This window comes from Mastacembelus armatus, chromosome 10 (assembly GCF_900324485.2).
Source record: "Mastacembelus armatus chromosome 10, fMasArm1.2, whole genome shotgun sequence".
Lineage (NCBI taxonomy): Eukaryota > Metazoa > Chordata > Actinopteri > Synbranchiformes > Mastacembelidae > Mastacembelus > Mastacembelus armatus.
In genome coordinates this window covers 10811774-10839255 of record NC_046642.1, presented here as the reverse complement: position 1 = coordinate 10839255, position 27482 = coordinate 10811774, and the positions used below count along the sequence as shown (strand labels likewise).

Below are 27482 nucleotides of genomic sequence, written 5' to 3'. Positions count from 1 at the left end.
AAAAATACTTTGCAGCCCGACCTTTAACAAAAGAAGAAGAACCATAAAACCAGGATGGACACAGGTGAGTGGTTTAGCTTCACTTAGAGTGATCAATATGTCTAGTTGAACTCATTGCACCTTATCTGAGTTTTATAAGTAGCTTTAAACACCCCTACTATTGTGTGAGAAGTTTGACTGGATCATTTGCTAATGATTTTGTTTAATCGTTAATAAATTATAGAACTACTATACTCAAAGTTGCAGGTTCCGTTAAGGAGTAAGCATTCCTTTGTTTCAACTATCTCGGTGTACGGATTTCTTTAAAATGGTAAACGAGGAAACCTTTAACAACATTTAAGTTGTCCACCGTAGCGCTATTTCTGTCCCATACAGAATGACTCAGCAGACAATAGAAACCGTCATCTTCCTCGCTCAGCCTGTTTGTTGTTTTGTTTCCCTACTTGTTGAATGCGCTGGCAGCTCTTCTTATTGGTCAGGAGTCGGGACCAATGAAAAGAGCTGTCAGCGTTGCTACGATACGCCTGACAGCGGCGCGAGATTCAAAAGAAGGCGACTCGCGACCATAGTCCACTGGCAAAAAAGAAAAAACTACACAAAGAAATTAGGATATAACTTAATTGGCCTTAAAATTGATACTTTTCAGCAATTTGTTTAGAACATTACGTCTCAAATGTAATGAATTAAATAGCTTTACCAGGTCTGCCTAAAATGTTATGTCTCATTTTTGTTTTACACACTTTTAAGAAAATTCTTTAATTTGTCTGCATTCTCATTGCCAGGCACCAAGGAAATTTCCTATGAAGATCTGAAAGTCCTTATGGGAAAGAGCCAAAATCTCCTACTGGTTGATGTCCGCACCAAAGGGGAAGTGGATAAAGGATATATTCCAGGATCGATTAATATCCCAGGTGAAAAAATAAAAAAAAAATTAAATTCAATTTCATGGAGGGAAAGAAATAAGGTTGAAATGCATACATTATATACAACTGTCTTATCCTGAAAACTGAATTTACTCTTTTCCCCTCACCACTTCACATACGGTCAGGTCAAAGTTTACTTGCATAGATAGTCTAGATATGCAAAAGTGTGCAGTGGTGACTAAGCATTAATGTACTAGTGTTCAATTATGCATTAGTGTTTGTAATATGAATACATTGGTAAAAGGATGCTGAGGTTAGAGCTGCCAGGAAGGAGGCCTAGAGGAAGACCAAAGAGGAGGTTCTTGGATGTAGTGAAGGAGGACATGAGGATAGTTGGTGTGGGTGAGGAGGATCCAGAGGATAGGGTTAAATGGAGGCAGATGATTTGCTGTGGCGACCCCTGAAGGGAGCAGCTGAAAGGAAAAGAAGTTTGTAATATTTTATATGAGCTTAACATTAAAACTCTTTTCTGCCTCCTTTCTACCTCCCTTTTTTTTCTTCAGTTGATACAGTAGAGGATGCTCTTACAATGGACCCTGAAGAATTCAAGACCAAGTACGGGGTAAACAAACCACCACCAGATGCACCAGAATTGGTGTTTCACTGCCAGATGGGTGGACGAGGGAGAGTGGCCACACTCAAGGCCCACAAACTAGGATATGTCAAGTAATGCATAATACACACACACTATACAAAAAAAAAACACCTCACACATTTTTTGTCATTGTTATTCTTGTCATTATGAAATGTATATACATGTATATTTATAGATAGAAATGACACCCCTTATACTTTGTGCTTTTGTTCTTTATTTCAGTGCAAGTAATTATACTGGGGGATACAAGGAATGGTCTGAGAAAGAGGGAAAGTGATTGGTGGTGAAGTAAAGACTCATATATTGTATACTTTTACAAACATCAAATGGTGAGAGCTAGACAGGAAAAATAGTCAAACATGTTTTTTTCATACAGCATATCATTGTATTTCAAATATATGAATAAATACCAAAACAATCTGCCAACCAAAACAATCTCCCAATTACATGTATTTGTGTGGATTACTTCCTCAGTATCTAGATTTGCAAAACTTTCTGCATGGTAAAAAGATATGCAAAGAGAAACCATAGCAAAGTGGTACCATAGCATCAACTAGAATGGTATACTTTTAGAACACATCTGCTATAGAAAATGAAAATGTGGCTGAAAGCTACAGAAAAACTGTTAAGTGGAATTTAAAATAAGATAATTTCCTAGTCATTTAAAAAATTGTCATGATGCTGAGTTTACTGTAACATTTTAATTACCCCATGTATCATGTTTAATCAGTATGTCATAAATTGTTTACAACAGATTATAATGTAGTAAGCAAATATAAGTGTTTATTAATGTATTTTAAATTTCCCTCATTTGGAGATCCATAAATGGAGGTTGCTGGTTAGATGTAAAATTAATGACAATATAATAAAATAATTGTGTACTCACATAAAATTGTCTTAATACAAGAAATATAACTAATAAATAACAAATTATAAATCATATTTAATACAAAATGGGAGGTTATGATTCTTTCATGCTTCTCACTCGTCATTATAATCTAAATTTCTTAGGGTTTTGGACTTTATAGAAAAAAAACATTTCAAATGTCACTGGCATTTTGGCACCTTGTTTTTTTAATAGACTATTTTTGGGACTTTTAATTGATTAATCAAAAAAATGTTTAAATAATACAAACTGACCAATACAACCCCCTTAATATCATAGCATAATGATCAATTAAAATTATTAACTCTTATAAAATGTTTGTTTTTTTCCATTCAGTGCAGGGGGTGTGACTTAGCTCATAGCAGGAGGGATTCTTTGGAAGCTCAAAATGGACTAATGAACCCTTATTACAGCACAGTGAACTCTGTGCTGTAAGAGTGTTATCCAGACAAATGCATGATGGTAATTAAATCATCCCAGTTCCTAGCATTGGTACAATTATGAACAAAAAGAAATTATATCGGGGTTGTGTTGTAATTGCTTATTAAATCACAAAAGTTGTTTACACTCCTGTTTCAAGTGATATGTGAACATACTGGGAAACAGCAGCAGTGCTACAAAACTAAGAGGTAGATAATTATGTTATTTTGGTGGAACTACAGGTTTATTTGCTGCCTGCTGGTTATCCTATGTAGATTTATTGTTTTTCTATCATTGCTAAATTTTATTGTAAATATCCATCCATCCATTTTCTATACCCACTTATTCCTTTAACCAGGGTCATCGGGATCTGCTGGAGCCTGTCCCAGCTTTCTTTCGGGTGGAAGACTGAGGTTATTGTAAATATATTTTAGGATATAGCTACTGACTTAAACTGACTTTAAGATGAATTAGTTGAATTTTTATTTTCATTTGCAAGGTTTTGCCTATACACCAACAGTTTGTAAAAAAAGTTGATTTGTGATCTGGTGACTATGGATACTAAAGGATTGTCACTATTTTCCTACCTATCAAACCATTCAGTGACTCATTGTATGCAGTATGGAAAGGGGTATTTCTGCAGGTATTTTACATTTGATACTTTACTGTGAATATTTTGTAAAGTTTTGAATGCTGGATATTATGATATCACAGTGTGCTATTGATAATTTCCTTAAAAAATTTACTGAAAGTACTTTAATAAAGTATTAGTATGTTGTTCATAAGTTGATGTATTTAACTACAGTTCGACTTTTATTTTGAAAGTATTGTAAAAGATAGGAAGTCAGTGCTACTGACTAGTTAATTGCGGAGGTGTTTTCAGCTAGATCCCGCCTTTCATTGCTGTCTAAGCCAATGATTTGTCACCAAGCAGTGTGAGGAAGAAGGTATATTTTTTTCAGCAGCTTATGAAATTGACAATCATACAACCAGGATGGCCACAGGTGAGTGTTTTTCGTTTCACTTAGGAGGGCAGATATAATTAATTTAACTACACCGTATGTTAATTTTATCAATGACTTTAAGCATCCCTAATATTTGAGAAACTTAAGTAAATTCCACCAAATGATTAGCTAAACAATTGTTTTAAACGTTAATAAATAATACAGCGACAGTAGGGAAAGTTGCAGATTCGGTTAACAATTAACGCTATGTATTCCTTTATTCCAAATATCCCTGCGTACAAATTTCTTTAAACTTATAAATATTAAACAAGCAACCAATTTGTGGTTGTAAGAACATTGACGTGATCTACCTTAATTATGTCCCATTCAGAATGACTCAGCAGATAATGGAAAGTCTTCTCTTCCTGGCTCACTCAGCCTGTTTGTTTTGTCCCCCTAACCCACAGAACCAGCAGCAGCGTTGCTATGAAACGACTGCCAGCAGCGCGAGATTTAAACTGATACGACAAGGGTATTCAACTAAAATTTAAAGAGGTCCAGTTAGAGAAAATTTCTTGAAGCAAAGGTCCGGAACATCATAATGTCTAACAAGTTAGTGTGGTATATATTTAAGTAGCCTAGTAATTTTATCAACATCTGCATGTAATCAATACCTGACTGTCAAATTAAATGAATTCATAATCTTTATCTTTATTATATTAATCAACTAGATGTTTTTTATGAGGATTCCATCAGAAATGTAACATCTTTTTGTGCTAATGAGTTAAATTATTTCAGTATAAATTAGCAGGTCAGTTTTTACAGTTAAACAATTCCTGAATGTGTAAAAATATGGTTTACACTACTCATATACATTTTTATACACACTGTTTTTCTTACAGTTTTACAAGATTACAAGATTGCTACAATAATACATGTTAAACTTTTTATGCACAGCCCAAAGAAAATCCTTGATAATTTGTTACACATGCATTGTTATTGCTAAAAATACACATCTTACTATATCTTACATCTCACGTCTTACTACATCTTACTATATATATATATATATATAGATAAAGGACATAAAAAGTTAGATTAAGATCATTTTCAAGTTCAGTATTTGCTGAGTATTTACAGGTTTATTACACTTTACAAAGGATTTATTTGGTGTTTCTCATTTTCAGTCAACAAGGAAATTTCCTGTGAAGAGCTGAAAGCCCTTGTGGAAAACAGCCAGACTCTCCTTCTGGTTGATGTCCGCACCAAAGAGGAGGTGGATAAAGGATGTATTCCTAGATCCATTCATATCCCGTGTGAGCTTCTTTTAAATTCGTCTTTTATCTTTTTTCTCTCACAACTTCATGTACAGTCTGGTCAAAGCTTTCTTAGTCATGTTGCTATGTACACTAGATATGCAAAAGTGTGCAGTAGTGGATAAACATCAATGTACTAGTGTCCATTTCTTCATTTAATAAAAATCATGCATATTCATACTTTATATTAGCTTAATATTAAAACTCTTTTCTGCCTCATTCCTTCCTTCCTTTTCTTTCTTCAGTTGATACAGTAGAGGATGCTCTGACAATGAACCCCGATGAATTCCAGACCAAGTACGGGGCAACCAAACCAACACTACATGCACCAGAGCTGGTGTTTTATTGCCAGCTGGGTAGGCGAGGGGAAATGGCAACAAGCAAGGCCCACAAACTAGGATACGTGAAGTAATTAAGCCGTTGTTAACTATATATAATACACACACACACAGAGTAGCAGTAACTATTTTAAGATTTATGCTTATACAAAAGACACCTGCATATCCATTCTTGTAATTTCCTGTCATTATGAAATATATGTAGATTTATATTTAGTAATGACAACCCTTACGTTTTGTCTTTCTTCTTTGTTTCAGTCCACAGAATTTAACAGGGGGATACAAGGGCTGGTCTGAGAAAAATGGAAAGTAATGGCTGTTGAAATAAAGCCTCATATACTAGCCTAATAGCCTCAAATAATAGAAAAACATGTTGTTGTTGTTGTTCATATTTTGATATTGATTCGTTTTCATTAGGAATGTCCCAATCAATCATTTTCTAATTTAAAATATTTCCTCACTGCAGACTTCAAATTGTACTCTCTGTTCACACCTGTGTGACAGGTAAACATATCAGCCCTGACGTTGGTTTGGGACATCCCTGGTTTTCATACAGTATATCACTGTATTTTAAATATATGAATGAATACAAATAAATTTATTTACTCTGATCTACGTGTATTTGTGTGGATTACTTCCTGGACAGTATTTACATATGAAAAACTTGAAAAACCACTTCCTGTATGGTAAAAAGATATGCAAAGAGATACCATAGCATCACCTAGAGTGGTATGCTTTTAGAAAAACAAATCTGCTCTGGAAAACTGAAATGTGGGTGAAAGCTTCAGATAAAAGTATTATTGAGTGAAACTTAAAATAAGATAACACTCATTTTTGAGATTGGTGGCAGGTTAATGATGATGATGTAGAATTTAATGTAACACTTTCATTACCAGATATTATCATTTCTGATAGGTATGTCATAAATTGTTTATAACAAATTGTAATGTTGTACTAAGCAAATGTGTTTATGAATGTTATAGCAACCAAAAATCCTGTTCCCCTGTTGGTGATATAAAAATGGAGGTAGGTGTTTAGACGGAAAATTAACATAACACTAAATAAACAATGGTGTAATCTTATAAAATATTGTCTTTATTGGTGAATATATAGTTTTTACAATTTGTAATTTCCGTTTTTATAGCAAAAAAAATAACTCAGCAGTGAAAAGAAGGCATTACAATTTTATTTACATAATAAATATAGATCATTTTCCATTTATTGATAAATAAAATGTGATTAATATTTTTATAAATCATAACCTTGTACAGAGTTTTACTGGTGCTTCTGATTGTGGGAATCTAAACTTATGACCTCAGTATTTGCAAAAGCCTAGAGATCTTAAACTAGTAAATCACTAGAAAAGTAATTTGCAACTTTTCAGTCATTTATCAGTGAAATAGTGAAAAAATAGAGGTTATGTATCTTTCATGCTTGTGATATGTCAATATAATTGGGGTTTCGGATTTGGACATCTGGTCAGATAAAATGACATTTAAAGCTGCCACCCTGGTAAAAGCTGCAATTCGGATTCTGATTGCTGCGCAGAAACTAGCATTTACTCATAGTTTGCCCTACATTAGCATTATATTCATCCCTATATTCAGCTTTTGTTACAACTTGATGGGCTGTGTTATGTACCATGTTTTTTAAGCTTATAAGCCTAGTGCTGCTTCTGCCTTTAGCGACGCTGCAACCAGCACACCAGTCACCTGCTTCTTTCAGTCTACGTTCCACAGGCACCGCTTGACTTGCCTAATCTGCTTGATACTGAGTAGGCTGCTTTGTGCACCAAAGCATCAGATTAAATACTTTGATTATAAATTGTTGTATTTAAATAACTACAGTTGCTCAACCTTTACTTTGATGGTAACATAAAACAAATACAAGAAGGGAGTCAGTTCTATTGGCTAATTGCTGAAGTGTTTATTGATAGGTCCTGCCTTGTTGTCTAAGCCAATAATTTGTCACCAAGCAATGTGAGGAAAAAGGTGTATCATTTATTAGCCACATATGATGTTAACAATTGTACAGCCAGGATGGACACAGGTGAGTGTTTTTCATTTAACCTAGGGTGGCAGATATAGTTTAACTAACTGCAATTTATCTTAGTTTTACTTTAAACATCCCTATTTTTTGATTGTTGATTATCCACTGAGTATTTACTGTTAATAAGTGGACTATTGCAGATTTAGAGGACATTTTAGGCATCACCACTTTTAAAAAAAATTGATCCAAATTGTCAGTTTCTGTTATGTATGAAAAACAGGCAAGGAACCCTTAAATATTTGAATTCATCCTGTTTTTAGCAGATGTTTTATTTGTTGTGTGCAGTATTTGAGGCAAACCTGAACCTAAACTAAATGTTAAATAAATCCTTTACCATTATGTAAAGAAAGTCACATTGCTGTGAATAATAATTAATTCCAAGAAAGATTTTACTTATATTAAGGTAAGCAAGTTTTAAAACATAAGTTTTTTTAAAACTAATTGTCCTATTTAGTTTCAAATATTGGCATACAATCATTTAATATTATTTTCATAAAAACGTATATGGTAACAGGGTTAAAATTAGAGTAATAGGATTGATTGGATGCAATTCTTTTCATTTTCAATCATCACATAAATGTCATAAATATTTCAGACTACAGGAATGTTGTTTAAGAATATAAAAGACTATTTATTATACAGGTACAGTTCTTTTACCTTCCATTACTTAAACATATCCTTATGATCACTAACTTGCATTCCTCAAAACCAGCTTTAAAGTCCCTGGTTGAAAGCTGACTGGAGATACTGGTATGACTGGAGAGGTGTTCAGTCCATTCTGGTCCCTTCTTCCTTGCATAACACCTCTTGTGAACTTGCTCTTAAACCCTGTGGTCTTTTTGCTTTTTTTCTTCCCTGTTTCTAAATCTTTCCTCTTCGTCTTACTCTCTTTGCTGTCACTTCTATTCATCAGCATCATGCCTGACATGGTGGTGCCAGGTGTGATGTGCTTTTTAGCAGTGCTCAGTGGTGTGCCAAAACTCTTTAAAAATAAAGATTTGATTTTTTTCATTTATTAACCTATTGAAGATGACATAAACACAGTTGAGTTGATTTTGAGTTAATCCCGCCACATTTAGACTACTTAGGCAAATTATACTCTGGAAAATGCAGTACTAAATGTAAAACATGTAGATTGTGCTAAATTATACATACATAATTAATGTAAATACAGAAAATAGTCCCTTCACATGGAACTGATTGAAATGCAATCCTGTTACTGTAGCACAAATGTGTTACTCGAAGTAATGCTAATGTTAGCTTTTTCTCATGACTCATTACTGTCAACAAGGAAAAAAGTAACAAAATAAAATAAAAAGTAACTTTAAAATTCATTTGTCTTACGAGCATGAAAGGCTGGTTGATGCAATTTCCTCTCTGTCATGTCACTTACTGGTTTTAGCTGTTTCTCCGTTAGGCTAAAGGTTTAGATAACAGTTGTTCACATGTTGTGGAAAAAGATACAATTTACAGCTTATTTTAGGTGTTATGTTTGATATCTGATTTGGTCATCGAGGCAGATAAGAGAAAAACACCATTTTATGGGATGCTTGAGGGCTATTTTGGGATGTTATATATTTTTAAGCCACTTTTTTCTGCAGTTACATTTACATTTTGTCTCAGGGCAAGCATAAAATACAGAACAAGGGCATATTTTAATATTTTGGACATGGATAATTAAATGGGACAGAAAGTGCCCTCTATTTCTGAAATGTCCCAAATAATACAACTATTACAAGTAAAGTTACAGATTTGGTTAACAAGTATATATCCCTTTCTACTAAGTCAGCATACAAATTTCTTTAAACTAATAAACATTAAATGAGGAGAATCATTTCTGGTTTTAAGAACACCAATGTTTTCCCCCTTAGGTTTGTCCAATTCAGAATGACTCAGCAGACAGTAAAAGAACTGATAAGGTCAAACCTGTAGCCTCCTGTTAGCCAAGCAACAAACACTGAAGGATGTAAAATATTTGACCCTTCAGTGAAGCAAAGCAAGAGAAGTGCTTTCATTACATATCAAAGGCGATGGGGGTAACTTTAATTCTCATTTTAAGGCTCACACACAAACTCACACTACCACACGTTTGATAAGAAAAAGCAAAAATGCCCACATGAGGGAACAATCCTGATGGGAATTTACCCTGAAGATGGATTTTTTTTATTGACTTCAGCAGCTGGTATCCTTCTCTGTCCTCACCCACGTCTATGATTTTTACAGTACAGTGAACTTGGCATGTGCAAAAGCTTGGACACTAGACTAAGTCAGTACTGACCTCCCTGCTCAGCTTGAGGATATAAATATTATTCTGCATACAACTGTAGCTCATATACTGTACACCTCTCTGTGTATAACACTGATCATTGTTATGGAAGTTACAATGTGTGAGGCTTGGAAAGCCACAGCATTACAAACTAAGGTACTAAGCTTGTATGGCTAAATGAACTTAACAAATTACAGAAATGCCAAATTTTATAACTGTGAAAAACAAGGGTATTTAATAGGGCTTGGTACCAGCATGGGGTGGCACAGTGGATGGTGGGTGGAACTGTCACCTCAAAGCAAGAAGGTTCCAGGTTTGAATCCCGTTTGATCCTGTGGCCTTTCTGTGTGGAGTGTGCATGTTTTGGTTTCCTCTGCATACTCGGGCTTATCTCCCACAGTTGAAAAACTTGCAGAATGGGGTTAGACTACATTGCCTGTAGGTGTGAATGTGAGCATGATTCTGTCTTTGTGAGTTTGTGATCGTGTGGCAGTCTGTCCAGGGTGTACCTTGTCTCTTGCCATATGTCAGCTGGGATTAGCTCCAGCCGCCTTGCGACCCTGAAGGATAGATGACCTCTGGATGTCACGGGTGATACCTAGCGCATTTAGTGTTTGATAAGTTCCTAATCATTGGGCTGTTTGCTCAGACATGAGTAGTGGTCATATCACAGAGTAATATACAACCATGAGAGATTCTGTGATCCTCCTCTCAACACTTTCTCTCAGGAAAAAAAAATAACTAGGTAGTGCATGTTCATGTGTTCTGGAGGAGTAGCTTTGAAGAGAAGTTAGAACTAAAGGGTGGGATTTCTTCACTTATCTATGTTCAAAATTGCTCTTTGCCTTGGTGGGGGTTTTTTAATAGGATTGCCAGCTATGCCTTTAATTTGTCTCCTTTCTCATTGCCAGGCAACAAGGAAATTTCCTGTAAAGAGCTGAAAACCCTTATGGGAAGGAGCCAGAGTCTCCTACTGGTTGATGTTCGCACCAAAGAAGAAGTGGATAAAGGATGTATTCCAGGATCCCATGTGAGCTTAATTAATATTCCACGTGAGCTTCTTTTAAATGCACTGTCAGAGGGAAAGAAATAAGATTGAAATGCAACATTATATACAACTGTATTATCCTGAATACTGAATTTACTCTTTTCCCCTCACCACTTCATGTACAGTGGGGTAAAGGTTTACTTAGATAGATAGTCTAGATATGCAAAAGTGTGCAGTAAAATGTTTTAGAAAAACAAATCTGCTATGAGAAGCTTCAGAAATAAGTATTACTAAGTGGAACTTCAAAAAAGATCATGTTCCCCTTGATTTAATTCATGACATGTTAATGACATGATATAGGATTTACTGTAACACTTGAATTACCCCCATTTATAATTAGTGTTAAAACTGTATTAAACTATTTATAACGTAGTAGTAAGCTATATAAGCATTTATTAATGTATTTAACAACTCTAATTCCCCTTTTGGAGAGTCATAAATGGGAGTTGCTGTTTAGACATAGAATTACTGGCAATATAGTAGAACAGTTGTGTAGTCCTATAAAATATAGTCTTCATAGTAAAAGTTATAGTCTTTTTAGAAGAAACAAATGAACTCTGTTTTTAGTTAAACCTGGCAGTGTAGAAAAGGTTAAAATAACACTTATATAATCAAAAATGCAGATAGTCCAACTGAATTAAATAAAGTGTTTATGTTATTTAATAAATAATATAAACTTGAACCTCAATATCTGTAAAAGCTTAAACTATAAGTGATCATCAGGACAAATAACATTTTCAATATGAATCATTTCACTCATTTAGTAAACAGTCAGTATTTGAAATGGGAGATTATTGATCATCCATGCTTCTCATATGTCATTATAGTCTGAATATCTTGGGCTTTTTCACTTCTGGTCAGCTAAAATAACATCTATAAACGCAAACTTTGTATTTAAACAGACTCCTTATAAAAGACTTTTCATGGAATAATTTGAAATTCAGTTTAATCACAATCAAAATAAGAGCTGCAGCTGTAAATTCCTGTCTAATCACAGTGATTAAGTACTATGTACATATATCTTATGTTCTTTATCTGAATCTAGAGATTTAGCGCCAGATTTAGCGGCAGATGCAGGTGTGACTGCGCCAGCGGCACTTAGCAATATGAGCAGCATTTAAGCTAACATCGAGGTATCTGTCACGCTAACAATGCTCAGAGAAGTGCGGCAGGTAAATGTTAAACTGGAGTTACTCTTAGACAATTATTCCTAAACCTTGTAATTACTTCTAGCTTCACTTTTGACGCTAAGTAGCATAAGATACGTGGCGTTAGCTTGCTAAGCTAACGCTAGCTGTCTGTCTCACCTGTCCAGGTGCTGCGGTTGATCATGCTTTTGGCCAAACAAAGACGACGGCGTGGTGTGAAGCCTGCAGGGGGGCTTTTGTTTTTCCTGTGGACTGAAACAGGAGCTTCTTTTTTAAGCTGCACTGGTAAGAATTACCATGTTAGCAGGATGAACTGTTAGCAGAATAAAAGTCATTTGTTTAGGCTGAAGGTCGCTACGAATTTATACCTAATTTACTAATTTTCCTGAACAAGGAAATGTTAGAAATGTGAAGTGAGAAGATGTATGACAACACTAATGTGAGATGTCATATTTATAATACTACCAGTATACAGTATTGGCAAAAAGCAAAGTGTGTCCACTCATCTCAATGGGATAAACAAATTGCCACAGTAAAAAAAGTTAGATGAAAAGTTCAGATCTTCCCCACAATGCAAATTGCCAGCTTTTGCCTGGATTTCCTTGATAAACATATGAAATGCATCAGGCATACTAAAAGTTTTTAACTGTGTGTATTTGTGGTGCAGTTGCAGCTGCAGGTCCCTGGTTTGCAGGGATTAAAGTGAAAGCTCTACAGCCTGGTATGTATATACATCCAAAATACATTTTCAGCCTTTCTTCAGTACATTGCCTTTTTTTGCTGCACTCGTCCTTGCAGAGTTGAAGGAGTGCCTGTTTTCATATGCTGAGACTTGTCCTGAGCCTGACCCAGAGGAGCTATGTGACTTCACTGATCTGTATGGCTCCCTCAGATTAATCATGTCTTTTCAGGTACAACAATAATGAACCTCTACCAGCACTGTATTGGCATAAATACCAATTATAGTCCAATAGTTATGTTGGAACTACACAAGACCTACTGTAAACTACACCAAAATGATTTTTATTAAATCAAACAGGGGAATTTTTCATGTATGTACTTTCAAAAGTGAATGATTGACTGCAGGGAGCTTGTGAGTGACAGTATGTTCAATACTTATCTCTTTTGACTGTGCAGATAAAAGACACAAGACTGTTCAGCCCAGAGGGGCTAGCTCATTTGCAGGCATACCTACATACATTCAGTTTGGCCAATGCAAAGGTATGAAAGGATCAGGTTCTCTATTTACAGTCATATGCTATGATAGTAAAATCCTGACAGTTTTTACATTTTTCACAGATAACAATACACCTCAAATTCAAATCAAATCAGCAGACCCTCCGACAAGAATTCCGGTATGACTCCAACTGTGCTAAAAAAACGTATAAACGTCCTTTGTTATGTAATTTTAGAGAACCTTGCTGCTGTTAAATTGTCTCATAATAATAAAATACAAAAAACAGTGTACTGCACATTTAAAAACTACATGGCTATGTATCAGGTCAGATTTTAATAGTGGCTTGCTATGTTGTTGTTTTTGTTTGTTTGTTTTTACAAACACAAAGTTCATGGCTCTAATTAATGCCCATGGGAGTAAGTTTAATTCATAGATTCAAATGATCAATAGGAATGCTTAGTTTTATATAGCATTAATATTATGTTCATGTTTTTGTAGAGTGAAAATCAAAAGTAAAGTTGCACAAGCAGGCAAACCATCACTGATCTTGGACGTGACCTGCAATACACAGTCAGTATTGCTGTTTTTCTGTTGTTTAATATGTAGTGTGGATCAATCTTATTTTACTCTCAGGAGAAACATTGCACTTACCTAAGCAAAGCTAATTTTATGTGTCAATGCTGCAACAATATGCTGGAAATACTGCTGTATATACTGTATGTGTCTGCAGAAAATAATTGTCTCCTTGTTTTCTAAGGCCTCCGGCGTCTGTGATGAAAGGACGCTGGTGTCAGGGAGGACATCCCGTCCTTGGAGAGAAGTTACCACTGAGTATCCCACCACAAGTAATCGATCGGGGCCTGTACGGGGAGGTCAGCGTCGAGCTTGTTACACTGTTAAGCCCCTGTGTGCTGCAGTACCCCAATCTGGCAACCCAGGTTACTCAAATACAAATATCCTTTGTTAATTTAATCATAATTCTGTTTGTGATTTTCATACACAAAATATCTTGGAAGAGCTGAGTTGTGCAGAGTGTGTGGCGTGGTGGCCTCAGGACTTCATGTCTGCCTTTGCAGATTATGAAATTAAGGGATAGCTGTACCTAAAGGTGAAATTCTTGAGTGATCTTTTCTCCAGCTTTCATCTGTAGCGATAAGCGTTGGGTAATGACCAAAACAATTAAATCTCAGATACAAGTCAAAATGTGTGAGTGAAGAGCTCAGACATCAGGGGTTAAACTCAGAGTAGAACCAGTGTTCCTCACTGTTGACTCATTTGATGTTCTCTGATCATCTGATTGTGATTAAAATTCTTTGACTCCACGTCTCCAGGTATTTGTTTACAGCCCCAGTAATCTTCCAGTTACAGGGTCAACCAACCTCTGCCAGATCCTCCCTTCTCATCTGGACTGCGAAGAACTGGGCCTGTATGTCCTTCACTGGTCCTCCCAGAAGGGTAAACAACATCATCACCACTGGGAACAAAACATACTAACAGCCGTAACACATTTTAGTTGTTTTGCTGGGAGTAATGTAAGACATAGTTTACAGGACTGGTATAAATGGAACCACAAACAGTACAGGAGAATCCCTGCTGTCCTCAAACATTCTAAAAGACTTAAAGTTGATCTTATTTACCTCTCGTCTGTGAGATCTGGGTTGAGGAAAACTAATCTCAGCCATCTGTGACTGTCAGGAAGAGAATATACACACAAACCTTGCCCAGAGCTGCTTATAACAGATCACAAAAGCCCATAATTTGAATCAGAGAAATAAAATCAGATTGAACAATGAAGTAGAAAAAGGAACACACAGAGGACACAAAAACAAAAACCTTAAAGTCACATCACATGGAACAACTTTTCTTTTTTTTAGCAAAATTGCAAGTCTATACTCCAGAATTGACGTGACTGTCATTGCATTTTCAAACCTGTCTCGGGATTACATTCATTTGTGACCACTCTGCACAGATTGTGTACATTTGTTTTATAATGACACATTTGAAATCAATATTTGATCATAATCTTTCCTTAACCATCACTAATGGGGTTTATTACCCCAACCTAAGCTTAGTTTCCTCTAGTAGATTTCATAAGACAAAAATGAACATTTTTCGGCGATATTAGCCACATGAAAATGTAATAAAATACAAGCTCAAAAGATCAGAATTATTAAATTGGATTATCCTTTCATTAATTACAGGAAAAGCAGATGATGTTTGAGAGAGCTGGATAGAGTAGTTTTGTAAAAAAAGAGACATTTTAGTCTTTTAAATTCAGCTTAATCACTGCTTAAAATCTCTGTTTGGCACATACAGTAAGATACAGTAAGATGTAAATGTAATAAGTCATATCATGATGCAACAAAAATGGTCTGAGTTCTTGGAAAGTCCTGTTGCACAGTAAGTGATTTTCTTGTAGATTAAACAAAACAAACAAAACTGTAGGTCTACATAAATCAAAAGTAGCTTATTCATCCACAGTCAGGTTTCCAATGTGCCCTGAAAAAGCTAGAAACGTTTCAACCTGTTGTCCAGTCTTAGAAAAGTCATGGAAAGTGAGAGAACAAGTAAAATCATTGTGTTATCGTGGAAAATAATTTTGACATTTTTGCTTTACTATTGCTGAGAGCAGTCAGACGGCCACCACAGCTGACAACTAATGGTCAAGGACTAGATGAATTTCCTTAATTTCCTTTTGGGGATTAATAAAGTTTGTCCCATCTTAACTCTCTGAAAGATCTGACATGTGGGATTTTGAATAGACCTCAAACTGTGTTGGGTTCATGAAGACAGCATGTGTTTGCTGGCAAGAAAGGGGTCAGATAAAATCACCACTGAAATGTAGCCTGACAACCAAAAAGTGAACTGATCCTTAAGTGGAAATACTAGTAACTGTTTTTTATACATGTTACATTCATAGTCATCTAAACAACAACATAGCCTTAATGTTAAGGTGCTGAGGTAGAGAACGTTATTTTTTTGTTAAAGAAGTTTGTTTTGCCTGCAGATGTGTGAGATTTTTGGTAGGAGCAGCGCATGTGCTATTTAAGGCTTATTGAATGGGAGCCATGTGTCTGGGGGTTTGCCTGTGACAGCATATGTTCCTAATTTTAACAAGTTGTAGTCTTTATTGTGGTTTAAACTCTGAATCCATAATGAATGAAAATAATAAAAAGTCACCATGTAGGATATAGTACACTGGTGTGGTTGTTTAGTATTAAAGTAGTAGTATTGCATTGTAGTATTTTGTAGTATTTCAGCACTAGGTATTAATGGTAAACTTTAATCAAGGTTTTTAGTTAAAGCCTTAATGATGTTTAAAATCCATTTTCAGATGTATGAAACCTTTTGTTTGCTTATCAAAGTAAAGTTCATGTTTACCCTACACCAAATGTGGTCTAGATCAAAGACCTAGTCAAAAATGCAATGAAGATTTTACAACTCTGACAATGTTTAAAAACAGTTAATCAAGCCCAGATTTGACTAGTGGCTTTTAATCCTAGATGGCTAGAGAAAAAAGGAAATCACCCTTCTTGTGTGTTTACAAATACATTTGTCAAAAATCTGAAGTTGTGTTTAAACAGTTATTGGAGTCAAGTCCTGGTTTGACAAGTGTAAATGAGTCTTACAGCTCTTTGTTTGGAGAAAATGCTGAGAAACATCCTATTTTTTGAACAGAGTGGGAACCCTAATACTGCACAATATAAACAAAAAAAATTACCATAATACAATCCAGCTGCCAGGGAGAAAGTTGCACATTTTTAGGTGTGTTGTTACTCTATGCCAGAAAAACACATAAACATCTGTTGTGTTAAATAAATAACAACATATTTTTAAAACTTGAACTGTGAAACCAAAGCTAATAATTTCCGGCCTAACCCAGAGTTTTGTCTTCCACTAACATATAATACATGTTATGGCTCTTAACATACCCCTGCTGTACCAGCATATCTTCAGACAGCATAGACCTTCTGTATGTTGTGTTTAAAGTGGGTATCATCACTAATCGTCAAGCTGTCCTTCAATTTCTTTTTTCGTTTCTTAATACATTAGCATTCTCTGCAGATCATGTGCACAGTACTATCACAGTGTACACAATAGAGGAAGAAAACTGGGAACATCCAGAGAAAGAATTGGATCTTCCCTTAATGCGGCAGAGTGTCCAGCTTTTCCTTTTTCTTCATCATAGTGACCCATTCACCTCCCAGCTCTCTGATGATATGGGTGAGAGAAAACTGCACAAAAAACACTGGGACAAAGATAAGTCTTTCTATTGTAACTGAACACAATAATTACTTACAAGAGTAACTTTGGTGTCCGATTCTCTTACAGCTGCAGAGGCACTGATAGAGCACCACCTGGAGGATATTCTGAGCAACAACAGGCATGCATTCACAGCAGCAGTGCAGACTGAGATTAAGAACACACTGAAAGCACAAAATCGCAGAAAAAAGGCAAGTATGAGATAAAAATATGCATTTGCATTTTCTTGTCACCTCTGACATTTTGAAGACCAGTAAATTATGTGTTAATGATAAAAAATAATTACTTGCCTCTCTAATGTGTTTGGATATTGTGTGTGTCATTTAAGGACCAAGAGAAGCTGCACACAGCTGTCAGAGTGATTCTCAGTTCATCGATCAGCATTGTACGCTGCAGCAGTAACACAGACTTCAGAAATGCCTGCCTGAACAGCATGAAGGTGTGAATAAATTATTTTGAAAAATGTACATGCAGATATTTTGTATTCATTTTAAAATTAAATGGTCATACACTTTCACAACTCCTTTAATTGGAAAATATGGACCCTGGCAAACACCTGCTACACTTCTATGCACAAACTGTACTGAACTTGCATATTTGTTTATAGTCAGTTTTGTATATATCATGTATGTGTGTGACAGGTTCATAACACTCAGGAACTGTCAGCCTCTCTCTGTGAATCACTGAAGAGTGTGATATCATGGAAATTCACCTCCAAGGACAAGTGCTACTCTGTTCAGGTGAGTTTGACGTTTGCTGTCCTCCAGTAGAAACCACTGCCTAGCAACACTTCACTGCTTTGAGATGTCTGAATTTCTTCCTTATTCTTAACACCACATCATTGCTTCCACAGAGTGATGAGCCCACCAGAACAGAGATGTGATTGCGTCTGTGTATGTCAGCGGAGTTTTGTCCTTTTCAAAGGTTGTGGAAGCAGTTAGGACTGCACTGAATACACTTGCAGGTGTGCAAGATGTACATCTGCAAGTGATGTAATCTTCAAAATGAACATTTTTATTATAATTTATGGATTAAACCAGACATGACACAATAGAGACAAAAATATAAATTTAATAATACATTTTTTTTAGATCTACATTTGGGCTGCAACTAATGATTTCATTTCATTATTATCTGATGATTATTTTCTGGTTTCATCATTTGGTCTCAATATCTAAAAATACTGATAAATGGCCATGACAGTATCTTACAGCACCTGGTGATGCCATTAAATATTTGTTTTGTCCAAACATAATATTTTTTTGCAATATCCTTGAAAACTGAGATAAAGAGATAAGAGATAAATTTATTATCAAAATAGTTGTTTTGAAACTTTCTTCTGGTCTGAAGAAGCTACTGGCTCAACTCTAGCTGATGATGTGATGCTGTTAAACACCAAAAACCACTGTAACAACCCTCATTATAGACTTGATCAGAACCTTTTTAATATTTCACAGTCGAAACTGTTTTTAGCTGAATGTTTGCTGCAGCTTGTGAAAATTGTTTCAGCAATCAGTTCATTTCTCCTATAGACTTCAATGCCAGAATGTATCCATCCATCCATCTTCTATACCCGCTTTTCCTGGCTCAGGGTCACGGGGATCTGCTGGGGCCTATCCCAGCTCTCTCTCGGGTGGAATGCAGGGGTACACCCTGGACAGGTCACCAGTCCATCACAGGGCCACATATAGACACACAAAGACAGACAACCTCACACACTCACACTCACTCCTACGGGCAATTTTAGAGTCACCAATCAACCTAACATGCATGTTTTTAGACTGTGGGAGGAAACCGGAGTACCCGGAGTAGCCAGAATGTATCTTCTGTAAAAATTTATATAAAATTGCAGAAATACGCAACTGATGGCAAAAGTAATAGCAACCTATTCCTCAATAAGCTGCAAAATTTTATGGTTATATGCTTGTTACACTACAAAGTGTTCGAGAGTTGTTATGCAGCAAAAACATCTTATAATAATACAGCAAATTGATGTCATATGGAGCTCCCAGCACTCACATAGTAATGAGGATGTCTGTGGTTTGTAAGGACTCATACAGTTTAAATGTTTTATAGTTCATACTGTCAGTTACATAGTTATATAGTCTTGTACTTCATTATTAGTGGTAATGTAAAAGAGAATAAGCTAGGATAATCTGATTGGTTAAACACATTTTGACAGACCTGATAGCTGAAAGTGAATAAGCATTGGAAACTTATTTTTAAGTTGATAACCTAAGAATGCAAGAAGTGGAAAAGATAAAAATTGTATTCTAAAAACTAGAGGGAATTTGCACTTGAACTCCGTTTGATGAGATGAGAAAATTCAGGTTTTGTAAGGTGGAAAGAAATGTTCAAATTTTGCTGGGTGAAAAACAGGAAATTAAACTTCAGGAAGTGGAGATGCTCCGAAAAGCTGCTTGCCAGCCACCAAAAAAAGTAACCGAAGAAGAAGAAGAAGAACTTCCGCTTGTATTGCGTGGCTGTGACGCAAATTCCCGCCGCCAACACAAAGCATTTTGTTTTCGCGGTAAAATAAAATCGTATGTGAGGTTGATCAGATTTATGTCGTTTCCAATCTCTTTCACCAGAGGTCTAGCTAAGAGCTGTAGAAACCGCTTTGTTAGGAGGACGGAGTCGTCGGCGGGTTATGAAGAGAGAGCTAAGCTAACGTTAGCTACCTCCCGTCGTTTGAGCTGCACAACGTTACTTGACCGAGAGCTGCTCGGTGAATAAGAGAAACAATGGCACTGGCATCCACTGAGAGCCTAAAGTCAGAGCTGGAAGTCTTCGACATTTCTTATCAGGACGATTCAGTTCTCGACAAGAGTAAGTAACGTTAGCTAATACTTGCTAATTCTGTGTCTGCGCGTATTACTGGAAAACATGTTAGCAGGAGTAGTTAGCTAACTGTAATTTACCAGTACATCAACAGATACATAAATAAATAACTTCCTGTCTTTTATCATATTAAATCAGCTGCTGGTAAGTTGAAAGTAAAGTACCCTTTGTACAATGTGTGTTTTGTTGCGGTTTTATAGTAACGTTACGTCTTGTTGTTAATGCTCTGCCCTGTTACTATGGATGTTGACAAAGGTTGCTTTAAGAAATTATGCATTTAATAGTTTTTGTGATTCACTTTATACAAAATGTAAACAGCAAAGTGTAGAAATATGTCAATCAGAATCGGTGTTAGGTGTGACTATATAGTCAGTTCTCAGATACACTGTATGTTTTTGTTTTTTAATGTATTGGCCTGTAGGTTGTTGCCAGCCTTTCAATATTTTTCCCACAGTTCTGCTGATTTGAGTTGTCCTCTGTTTTTTCATATAATCCTGGACCGACTCCATGATGTTGAGATCAGGGCTTTGTGGGGTCAGACCATCTATGGCAGGACTCCTTGTTCTTGGTCACTGACAAGTATTTGCTGCTTGCTTGATATTTACCTTCTGTCTTTTCTGTTCCTTAGTGCTGGAGCAATGTCTTTGTAACAGGATAAAAACAGAAGACTTTTTGCTGGAGTGGGTGGCGTACAGCACTACCAAAAATGGACTGGCTCTCACCATGGACAACTTGGAGCAATTTGAGCATGAGGTGACAGGCTTATACTATTTTCTAGTCATTAAAGCAACTGCATTTTTGTGACAAGCTATTAGTATGCATGTGTGTCACTTGTTTGGATTGTGTGACTGATGTTATTGTTTGGAACTTCTCTCTCTGCTGGTGTTTAATTGACTGTCTTGTGTCATCAGGTAACCAGTTTGTATTTATAGAGTTTTTTTTTTTTTTTTTCATTGCAGGTGTTAAATAAGAAGAATAAATCCAAACAAAGCTTCAGAAAAGAAGAAATTCATAACAAAACCAGAGACATCCACTCCCTGGAGGAATTGTATCCTTCACAGTAAACTCTTGGAGCAAATACACCACTTGTACATAGCAGTTTCTCCTTTTTCTGTTAGAGTCCTTTATATTATTTGTTCAGAATCAAAGCTGAAGAAGAGGAGGATAATCTACTGGATTCCTACTCCACTCCTGCAAAGGTACGTGTTGACTTGGAAAGACTTTCTGTGAAGAGCTGAATCATAAAGTCAAGTTGGCGTTGCCCTGGAGATTTAGTTTATGTTTTCTGTATATAAGAATTGGCTCTAACCATGTTTGTTTGTGTGTGTGTACACGCAGGGCTCTCAGAAACGAGCACTAACCACCCCAGAACATCCTCATTCAAAGAGGAGTGCAGCTCTGATGGCCAGCCCAGGCCTGCTGCTGTCTCCTGCCAGCTTCTCTCCAAGGTACCCAGCTTCACACACCACTGTTTTTACTTTGTGTTATTAGTAAGGTTTCTTTTACATTAAGAGTAATTATGTTTTAATATGTTACTTTTTGTAAAAATGAGACTGAGCTGTGGATAGTTTAGTAAATCATTTGATAGCACTCAAACATAAGCATGAATAATAAATTCTTATTAAGTCTCTGGTGCAAATGAGTTTAAAAACTGTTTTTTAAGTGAATCTTTTTTTTTTAACTATGTAACTATTCACTTACCTACTCTCATCTGTTAAGCTGTTGAGCAGTGACCTGATACTGCCCTTCTCCCTGTGTCTCTTTGTAGTGCAACTCCCTCACAAAAATACAGTCAGCGAGGTGGGAAAGGGGAGGTGGTGGCTACATTTGGGGCTGTGCAGGGCACCCGATGGGTGGGCAGAAAAGCTCCGGGAGTAGGCGTCCAGGTCGAGTTGCTGGAGGGGCCTGAAGACTCCCTCTGCTGCAGCTACCAGTACATGTTCCAGAGGCTGCGCGATGTTCGAAATGGTAGTTGTACAGGCTTACTCGTGATCAAACAATCAACTCAACTCAATCTCAAACACCTTGCTCTATGGCACAACACAGACATTTGCTTTTCATCAATAATAAAGGTTTTCCTGATTGTATTGGTTTAAAAATATACCAACTGCCTGATTAGATAAATAGAGACAATATTATTGACTATACATTTAATAATTATCAGCAGTTGGATCCTGTAATACATATGTTTTGAGTTTCTTTCTCTCCCTCTCTCTCTCGTAGTGTTGACAGAGAAGATTGAGGAGCTGGGAGAGGACCTCAGGTCTCACTTCAAAATTGAAGAGTTCTCCCCTGTTTCTCTGCCGGCTCAGGTACAGATCTGTTTCTGGTGTGGAAAATCTGGAGAATCCTTAATATTTAATTAATAGAAGGCATGTATGTCAAATCTGCCTACAGTTTTACTGATGTGAATGAATCAACTGCTGAATTTCGTATACACTTTCTGTTCTTAATTGTTTATTATTCATGGTAACTTTTGCTGTCTACTCCATGTCTGTTTTTACATTACTTAAATGAGATATACAGTGATTAAATAACGTATTTTGTGTAATTATTATGCGGCTGCTCAGTTTGGTGTGTTTAATCTCCCCACACATAGGACAGTATAACTGTTCTGGGTCAGGTGTGCTGTGACAGTAATGGAAAACTGAACGCACAGTCAGTTCTGTTGGAGGCTGGACCAGAGCAGGGTGGTCAGCAAGTTCCTGTTGATTTGTCGGAGCTCAAAGAGTATTCCCTGATTCCTGGTCAGGTGAGCTGAAGGAAAGGTTTTATCTTGGCATATCGGGCTACAAATTGGCAACATTATGCCATTTGTTCAGTATTAGTTACATGCTGAGTGGTGGTCTCTCCTTTGCCTCTGCGCTGAAGTTTGTGTGCAGCAGGTTATGTTGCCACCAAGAGTAACAGAGCATGCCAAGGACCTGGGTAGAAGACTCGCCCAGCGTCTGACCGAGAACTCTAACAACCAGTCAGCAGTTTCTATATAAAAATCAAAAACCGCCAGAATACATTAAATAAAACCTTTCAGAAAGCATCATCCTCTTGTCTGTCTTTTTGCAGGTAGTAGTGATGGAAGGGATGAACACAACAGGAAGAAAACTGGTGGCTTCCAAACTCTATGAGGTCAGCTACATGTTAGCAAGGTTTCCAAAGCCTTAAAGTTAAAAATGAACCCTGTATAATAAGAATGTATCTGAAATAATACAAATTAATTTCTCAAGGTCTGTTTCTTCTGTTCATATTCTTATCTTTTTTTTTTTTTTTTTTTTTTTAAGGGAGTTCCTCTACCTTTCTATACTCCTGAGATAAAAAAGGAGAGGGATGAGGGTAAGTAATGACTTTGGTTGATATTGTCCTCTGTGTGTAATAATCAGTAATGGTTCCACCACTGAATTAATGTACATCCTTAATGCTTTCAGTGGGAAAAGCAGGCATGTCTGAGCCGTCTTGTATCATTTCTTCGTCTCTTTCACGCATTCTTTCTTGTATCATTGCAGAGCCACTGAATGTGCTGGTGGCCTGTGGACCATACACCCCTTCTGACAGTCTGACCTTTGACCCGCTGTTGGACCTTATTAATGTCATTATCCGAGACCGTCCTGATGTCTGCCTGCTGGTACGGTTGTTTCTCTCTTACATCATAATCTGTAGTTGTTCAACACACATTATTTACATCTGGCTAGATGCAGTCAGATGCTCATAAATACCTCTGTCAATAGTTTACAGGCACACTGTCCATGTTTGAGACTTTCTGTCTTTCCTAATTTTCCATTTTTCTACAGTTGGGACCATTTGTGGATTCCAAACATGAACAAATTGAGGTGAGTTTAACACCAGAATATCATCTTCTCCTTGAAAGGAGGTGGTTTGTGTCCAGCTGCTCAAATTATATTTGTTGATTATGAATATATCTAACAGACTGCTTTCTGTTCCTACAACAGAAAGCACAAGTGACTGAGACATTTGAGGAGATTTTCTCAAGATGTATAAAAAGCATCATGGATGGAACAAAAAGGTATGTTTCAAAACACCCCAACTCTGGTCCAACCTTTTAAACACTCCTGATGGGATTTTGTGTTCTGTCCTATTAAAAAACCAGCAGCTATGATGAAGTCTCATGTTTTCTCCCTTCCAGTGTGGGCTGCCACCTGGTGTTTGTGCCTTCCCAGAGAGACATCCACCATCATTTCATCTACCCACAGCCTCCCTTCACTCTACCAAATCCCAACAAAGATCAGGCCCAGGTGAGACACACAAGACCTGCCTGTAGGATTGTATTAGTAAACTAAACTCTTTATCACTTGCTGATAAGCACATGAGGCAGGCTTATGAACAGTCATTGCATAAATTATGCTAATAATTTACAAAGGTTTGTGTTTAGGGGAGTCAAATAGCAAACTGTGTTTTCCAAGTCCTTAAGATGTTAGATTAGTCTTAAAGCCTTCATTCTCTGCAGCGCGTCACCCTGGTCCCTGACCCCTGCACCCTGCTGATTGATGGTGTCACCTTCGGCTTGACGTCCACTGACATCCTGTTCCACATGAGTGCTGAAGAGATCAGCTGGTGAGGAAGACCTTGTGCTAAAAATGCTGTTAGTAATTTTTACTCTGTGATCAAACAAATGGTTCTGTACAGCTTTGTTAAAAAGTGGTTTGTGTTGCAGTGGCACTGGATCTGACAGATTTTCACGAATACTGAAACACATGCTGTGCCAGAGGAGGTAGGAAATATTGAAGTTCAGTTGTTCTGCCCATTTTTGAAGGTGTACAGTACTGATGGGCCTTGTTTTTAAACACTTTCAGCTACTACCCTCTGTACCCCCCTGTGGAGGAGGTAAACATGGATTATGAGAAGTTCCAGAGCTTTGGTCAGATGCCAGTGACCCCTGACATCCTCATCATTCCCTCTGAGTTGCGCTACTTTGTAAAGGTATTGTAAACATGTACTCCACATTTTATAGTTATTCATTTACAGAAATCAAACAGTGGAATTTATATTAGACGGCATGTGTCTTCAGTTTTAAAAACAGTGTTTTGATTTATAAAGAAAAAGCAATTCTAGGGCAACAAGCCCGTGAGGACCAGGATTGCCCACCCCTGTGCTAGATGGTGTAGTGAACCTTTTTTAAAAAAAAAAAACTTGCCTTTTTAAAAACTTCATCTCCCTGGGTCCTCAGGATGTGGTCAACTGCGTTTGTGTCAATCCTGGACGTCTGACCAAAGGCCAGGTGGGAGGGACCTACGGCAGGCTACTCATTCAACCCAGCGCTACATCACAGGACGGGAAGAGAGTGAGCCCCTGTTTGGCTGCTCAGGTGGTGAAAATCTAACCAGAGTGAAGACTTGCAGTGCAAATTGTCACCAGAAATAACTTGACCTGGAACCCTGAACCATTTTGTGACTTCGGTTTGTAAGTAATTTTAGAAGCTGTGCTCTCCCTGCATGCTTATGTAAAATATGTAAAGAAAATAAACAACTCTCTACTATTTCAACCATATTTCCCATTAGATTATTTTTATATATCAAATGTGGGGTTTATGGTACTCTGGAGGTATCTGGACTGTAGTGATACAGCAACAAAAATCCCATTTCAATAAATTATTGCCACCTTTTGTGCTGTATTGTATACATTTTTTTTTCTTCTAAATGAGAACATTGTTAGTGCTTCCTTTTTAGTAGCTTCTGTTTTCCTTTTTGTCAGAGCCATGTATGCCAGTTCTCAGATGTGGGCAGTGTAACAGGATCAACACATTTAGTCATAAAAGTCATCAGATTCACTTTCTGGATTTGTTTTTGTCGATCTGTCCAGCTCCACTTGGAAAATCTTCACACTGTCACAAAATACTGGAGGAAAAACTCAGAATCAACATCTTCAAAAATAAGTTTTTAAATGGAATGATTATTGACACTGTACCTTTAGGTTTCTGGTCAGCTCTCAGGTCCTTTCTGCTGAAAATAAGTAAAAAGAAAATATCAGGTATATGTTCACCTTCTTTTTTTTTTCCATCAGAGAGACTTTGGGATTTGCAAACTTCACTCACTCTTCCTGACTGGTTTGTTCTCGTGGTGTGAGGAGATTCTCTATATCATCATCCTCACTGACATCATTTGATTCAGAGGATCCTGATTTCTTCCCCTTGTTCACACTGTTTTCAGCTGCTTCCTCATGAATAATGTGCATCTTTCTAGATCTGAAAACAGGATTTCTTTTTAGGGCTCAAGTGTTGACATCTGTAAAGAAAATTAGTGAATGTCTTGGTCTTACCCATTTTCCTGTGGTGAGATGATACTGTCCTCTGAATGTTGTTTATCTTCTGGTTCTGCTTTTTGACTCCTTTGCACCTCCTCATCCAACCCCTGCTCATCCTCCTCTGTCTTGCCCTTATTTCCTTCACACTCCTCTTCATCCCCAGAGGAGTCAGAAGTCTGTTTTATCATCTCACACTCTTCATTCCTTGATTTGTCTTCATCTCCCAGATCTTTACACTCCTGCTCCTCCACCTCATCTTCTGTTCCTGTCTCCTCTTTTGTGGTATTATTTCTAGCAGAAACTTCTCCATCTTCTTGCTCTTCTTCTCTCAGACTGCTCTCTTTTTCTTTATCAACATCATCCTCCTCCAGATTTCCATCTTTCTGGCTGTTCTCTTTTTCTTCAGCATTATCATTGCCATCTCCACTTTCCTCATGCCCTTCTTCCTTAATATCATGATCATCCTCTTCTGTGCTGCTTCTGTCAGAGTTATTACTCACCTGCTCTTCTGTTTCTTCACCTTTGTTTTCAAGTTGTATACAAACCCCTCCTGAACCCTCCCTACAGCTCTCTGTTTTGTCTTCTTGAGATGGATCCTCTACATTTTCACAGTTGGATTCCTCAGCCTGACTCCCTGACTTCACAGGAGTGGACTGACTCTCTTTAACTTTGCATCTGTTTTTTTCGTTTGCAACCTTTTCCGCCCTTTGTGATTCAACAACTTGTCCCCCAGTTGTCCGCCTTGTCCTCCTGCTTCCACTTGTGCTGCATTTCTCTGAGGAGTCGTCACTTCCTGAGCTTTGGGCCACAGAGACTGAGGTAATGATCTTGTCACTGGATGTCCTAGATGATCTGAAATGGGAATCAACAAAAAAGTAAAGGTGCAGTGTGAGGTAAGATGGAAGTTTCAGTACACATACTGAAGTAAAAGTAGTGATACCACAAAACTGAACTATCCATTTAAGTAAAATATTTTTTATATAGCAACAAATGGATATACAAAAGTATAAGTACCT

General features: G+C 36.9%; 4 protein-coding genes across 4 annotated transcripts; all 4 read left to right on the top strand.

The window, feature by feature from the left end:
- Nucleotides 1-2971, top strand: LOC113144988 (thiosulfate:glutathione sulfurtransferase-like). Its single transcript, XM_026331337.1, has 4 exons — nt 1-64; nt 783-911; nt 1427-1589; nt 1741-2971. Exons 1-4 carry the CDS (start codon nt 55-57, stop codon nt 1793-1795), a joined length of 357 nt encoding a protein of 118 aa, XP_026187122.1. The 5' UTR covers nt 1-54; the 3' UTR covers nt 1796-2971.
- Nucleotides 2972-3104: 133 nt separating this feature from the next.
- On the top strand, nt 3105-6033 carry LOC113144989 (thiosulfate:glutathione sulfurtransferase-like). The gene is made up of 4 exons (XM_026331338.1): nt 3105-3828; nt 4956-5084; nt 5330-5492; nt 5681-6033. Exons 1-4 carry the CDS (start codon nt 3819-3821, stop codon nt 5733-5735), a joined length of 357 nt encoding a protein of 118 aa, XP_026187123.1. The 5' UTR covers nt 3105-3818; the 3' UTR covers nt 5736-6033.
- Nucleotides 6034-11936: 5903 nt separating this feature from the next.
- Nucleotides 11937-18316, top strand: LOC113144804 (uncharacterized). Its single transcript, XM_074933683.1, is given in 14 exon segments — nt 11937-11957; nt 12101-12218; nt 12601-12654; nt 12732-12844; nt 13071-13154; nt 13233-13288; nt 13609-13680; nt 13868-14072; nt 14442-14565; nt 17176-17334; nt 17443-17564; nt 17702-17812; nt 17985-18113; nt 18227-18316. Coding segments are annotated over 14 exon segments (1398 nt in total). The 3' UTR covers nt 18257-18316.
- A 1512-nt stretch (nt 18317-19828) lies between these two features.
- pola2 (polymerase (DNA directed), alpha 2) lies at nt 19829-25828 on the top strand. Its single transcript, XM_026331313.1, has 18 exons — nt 19829-20202; nt 20843-20967; nt 21174-21262; nt 21356-21413; nt 21553-21662; nt 21983-22182; nt 22438-22526; nt 22814-22966; nt 23278-23340; nt 23493-23544; nt 23715-23833; nt 24000-24038; nt 24159-24232; nt 24353-24461; nt 24674-24780; nt 24881-24937; nt 25020-25146; nt 25394-25828. The coding sequence occupies exons 1-18, from the start codon at nt 20118-20120 to the stop codon at nt 25544-25546; spliced, it is 1809 nt and encodes a 602-aa protein (XP_026187098.1). The 5' UTR covers nt 19829-20117; the 3' UTR covers nt 25547-25828.
- Nucleotides 25829-27482: the final 1654 nt, after the last annotated feature.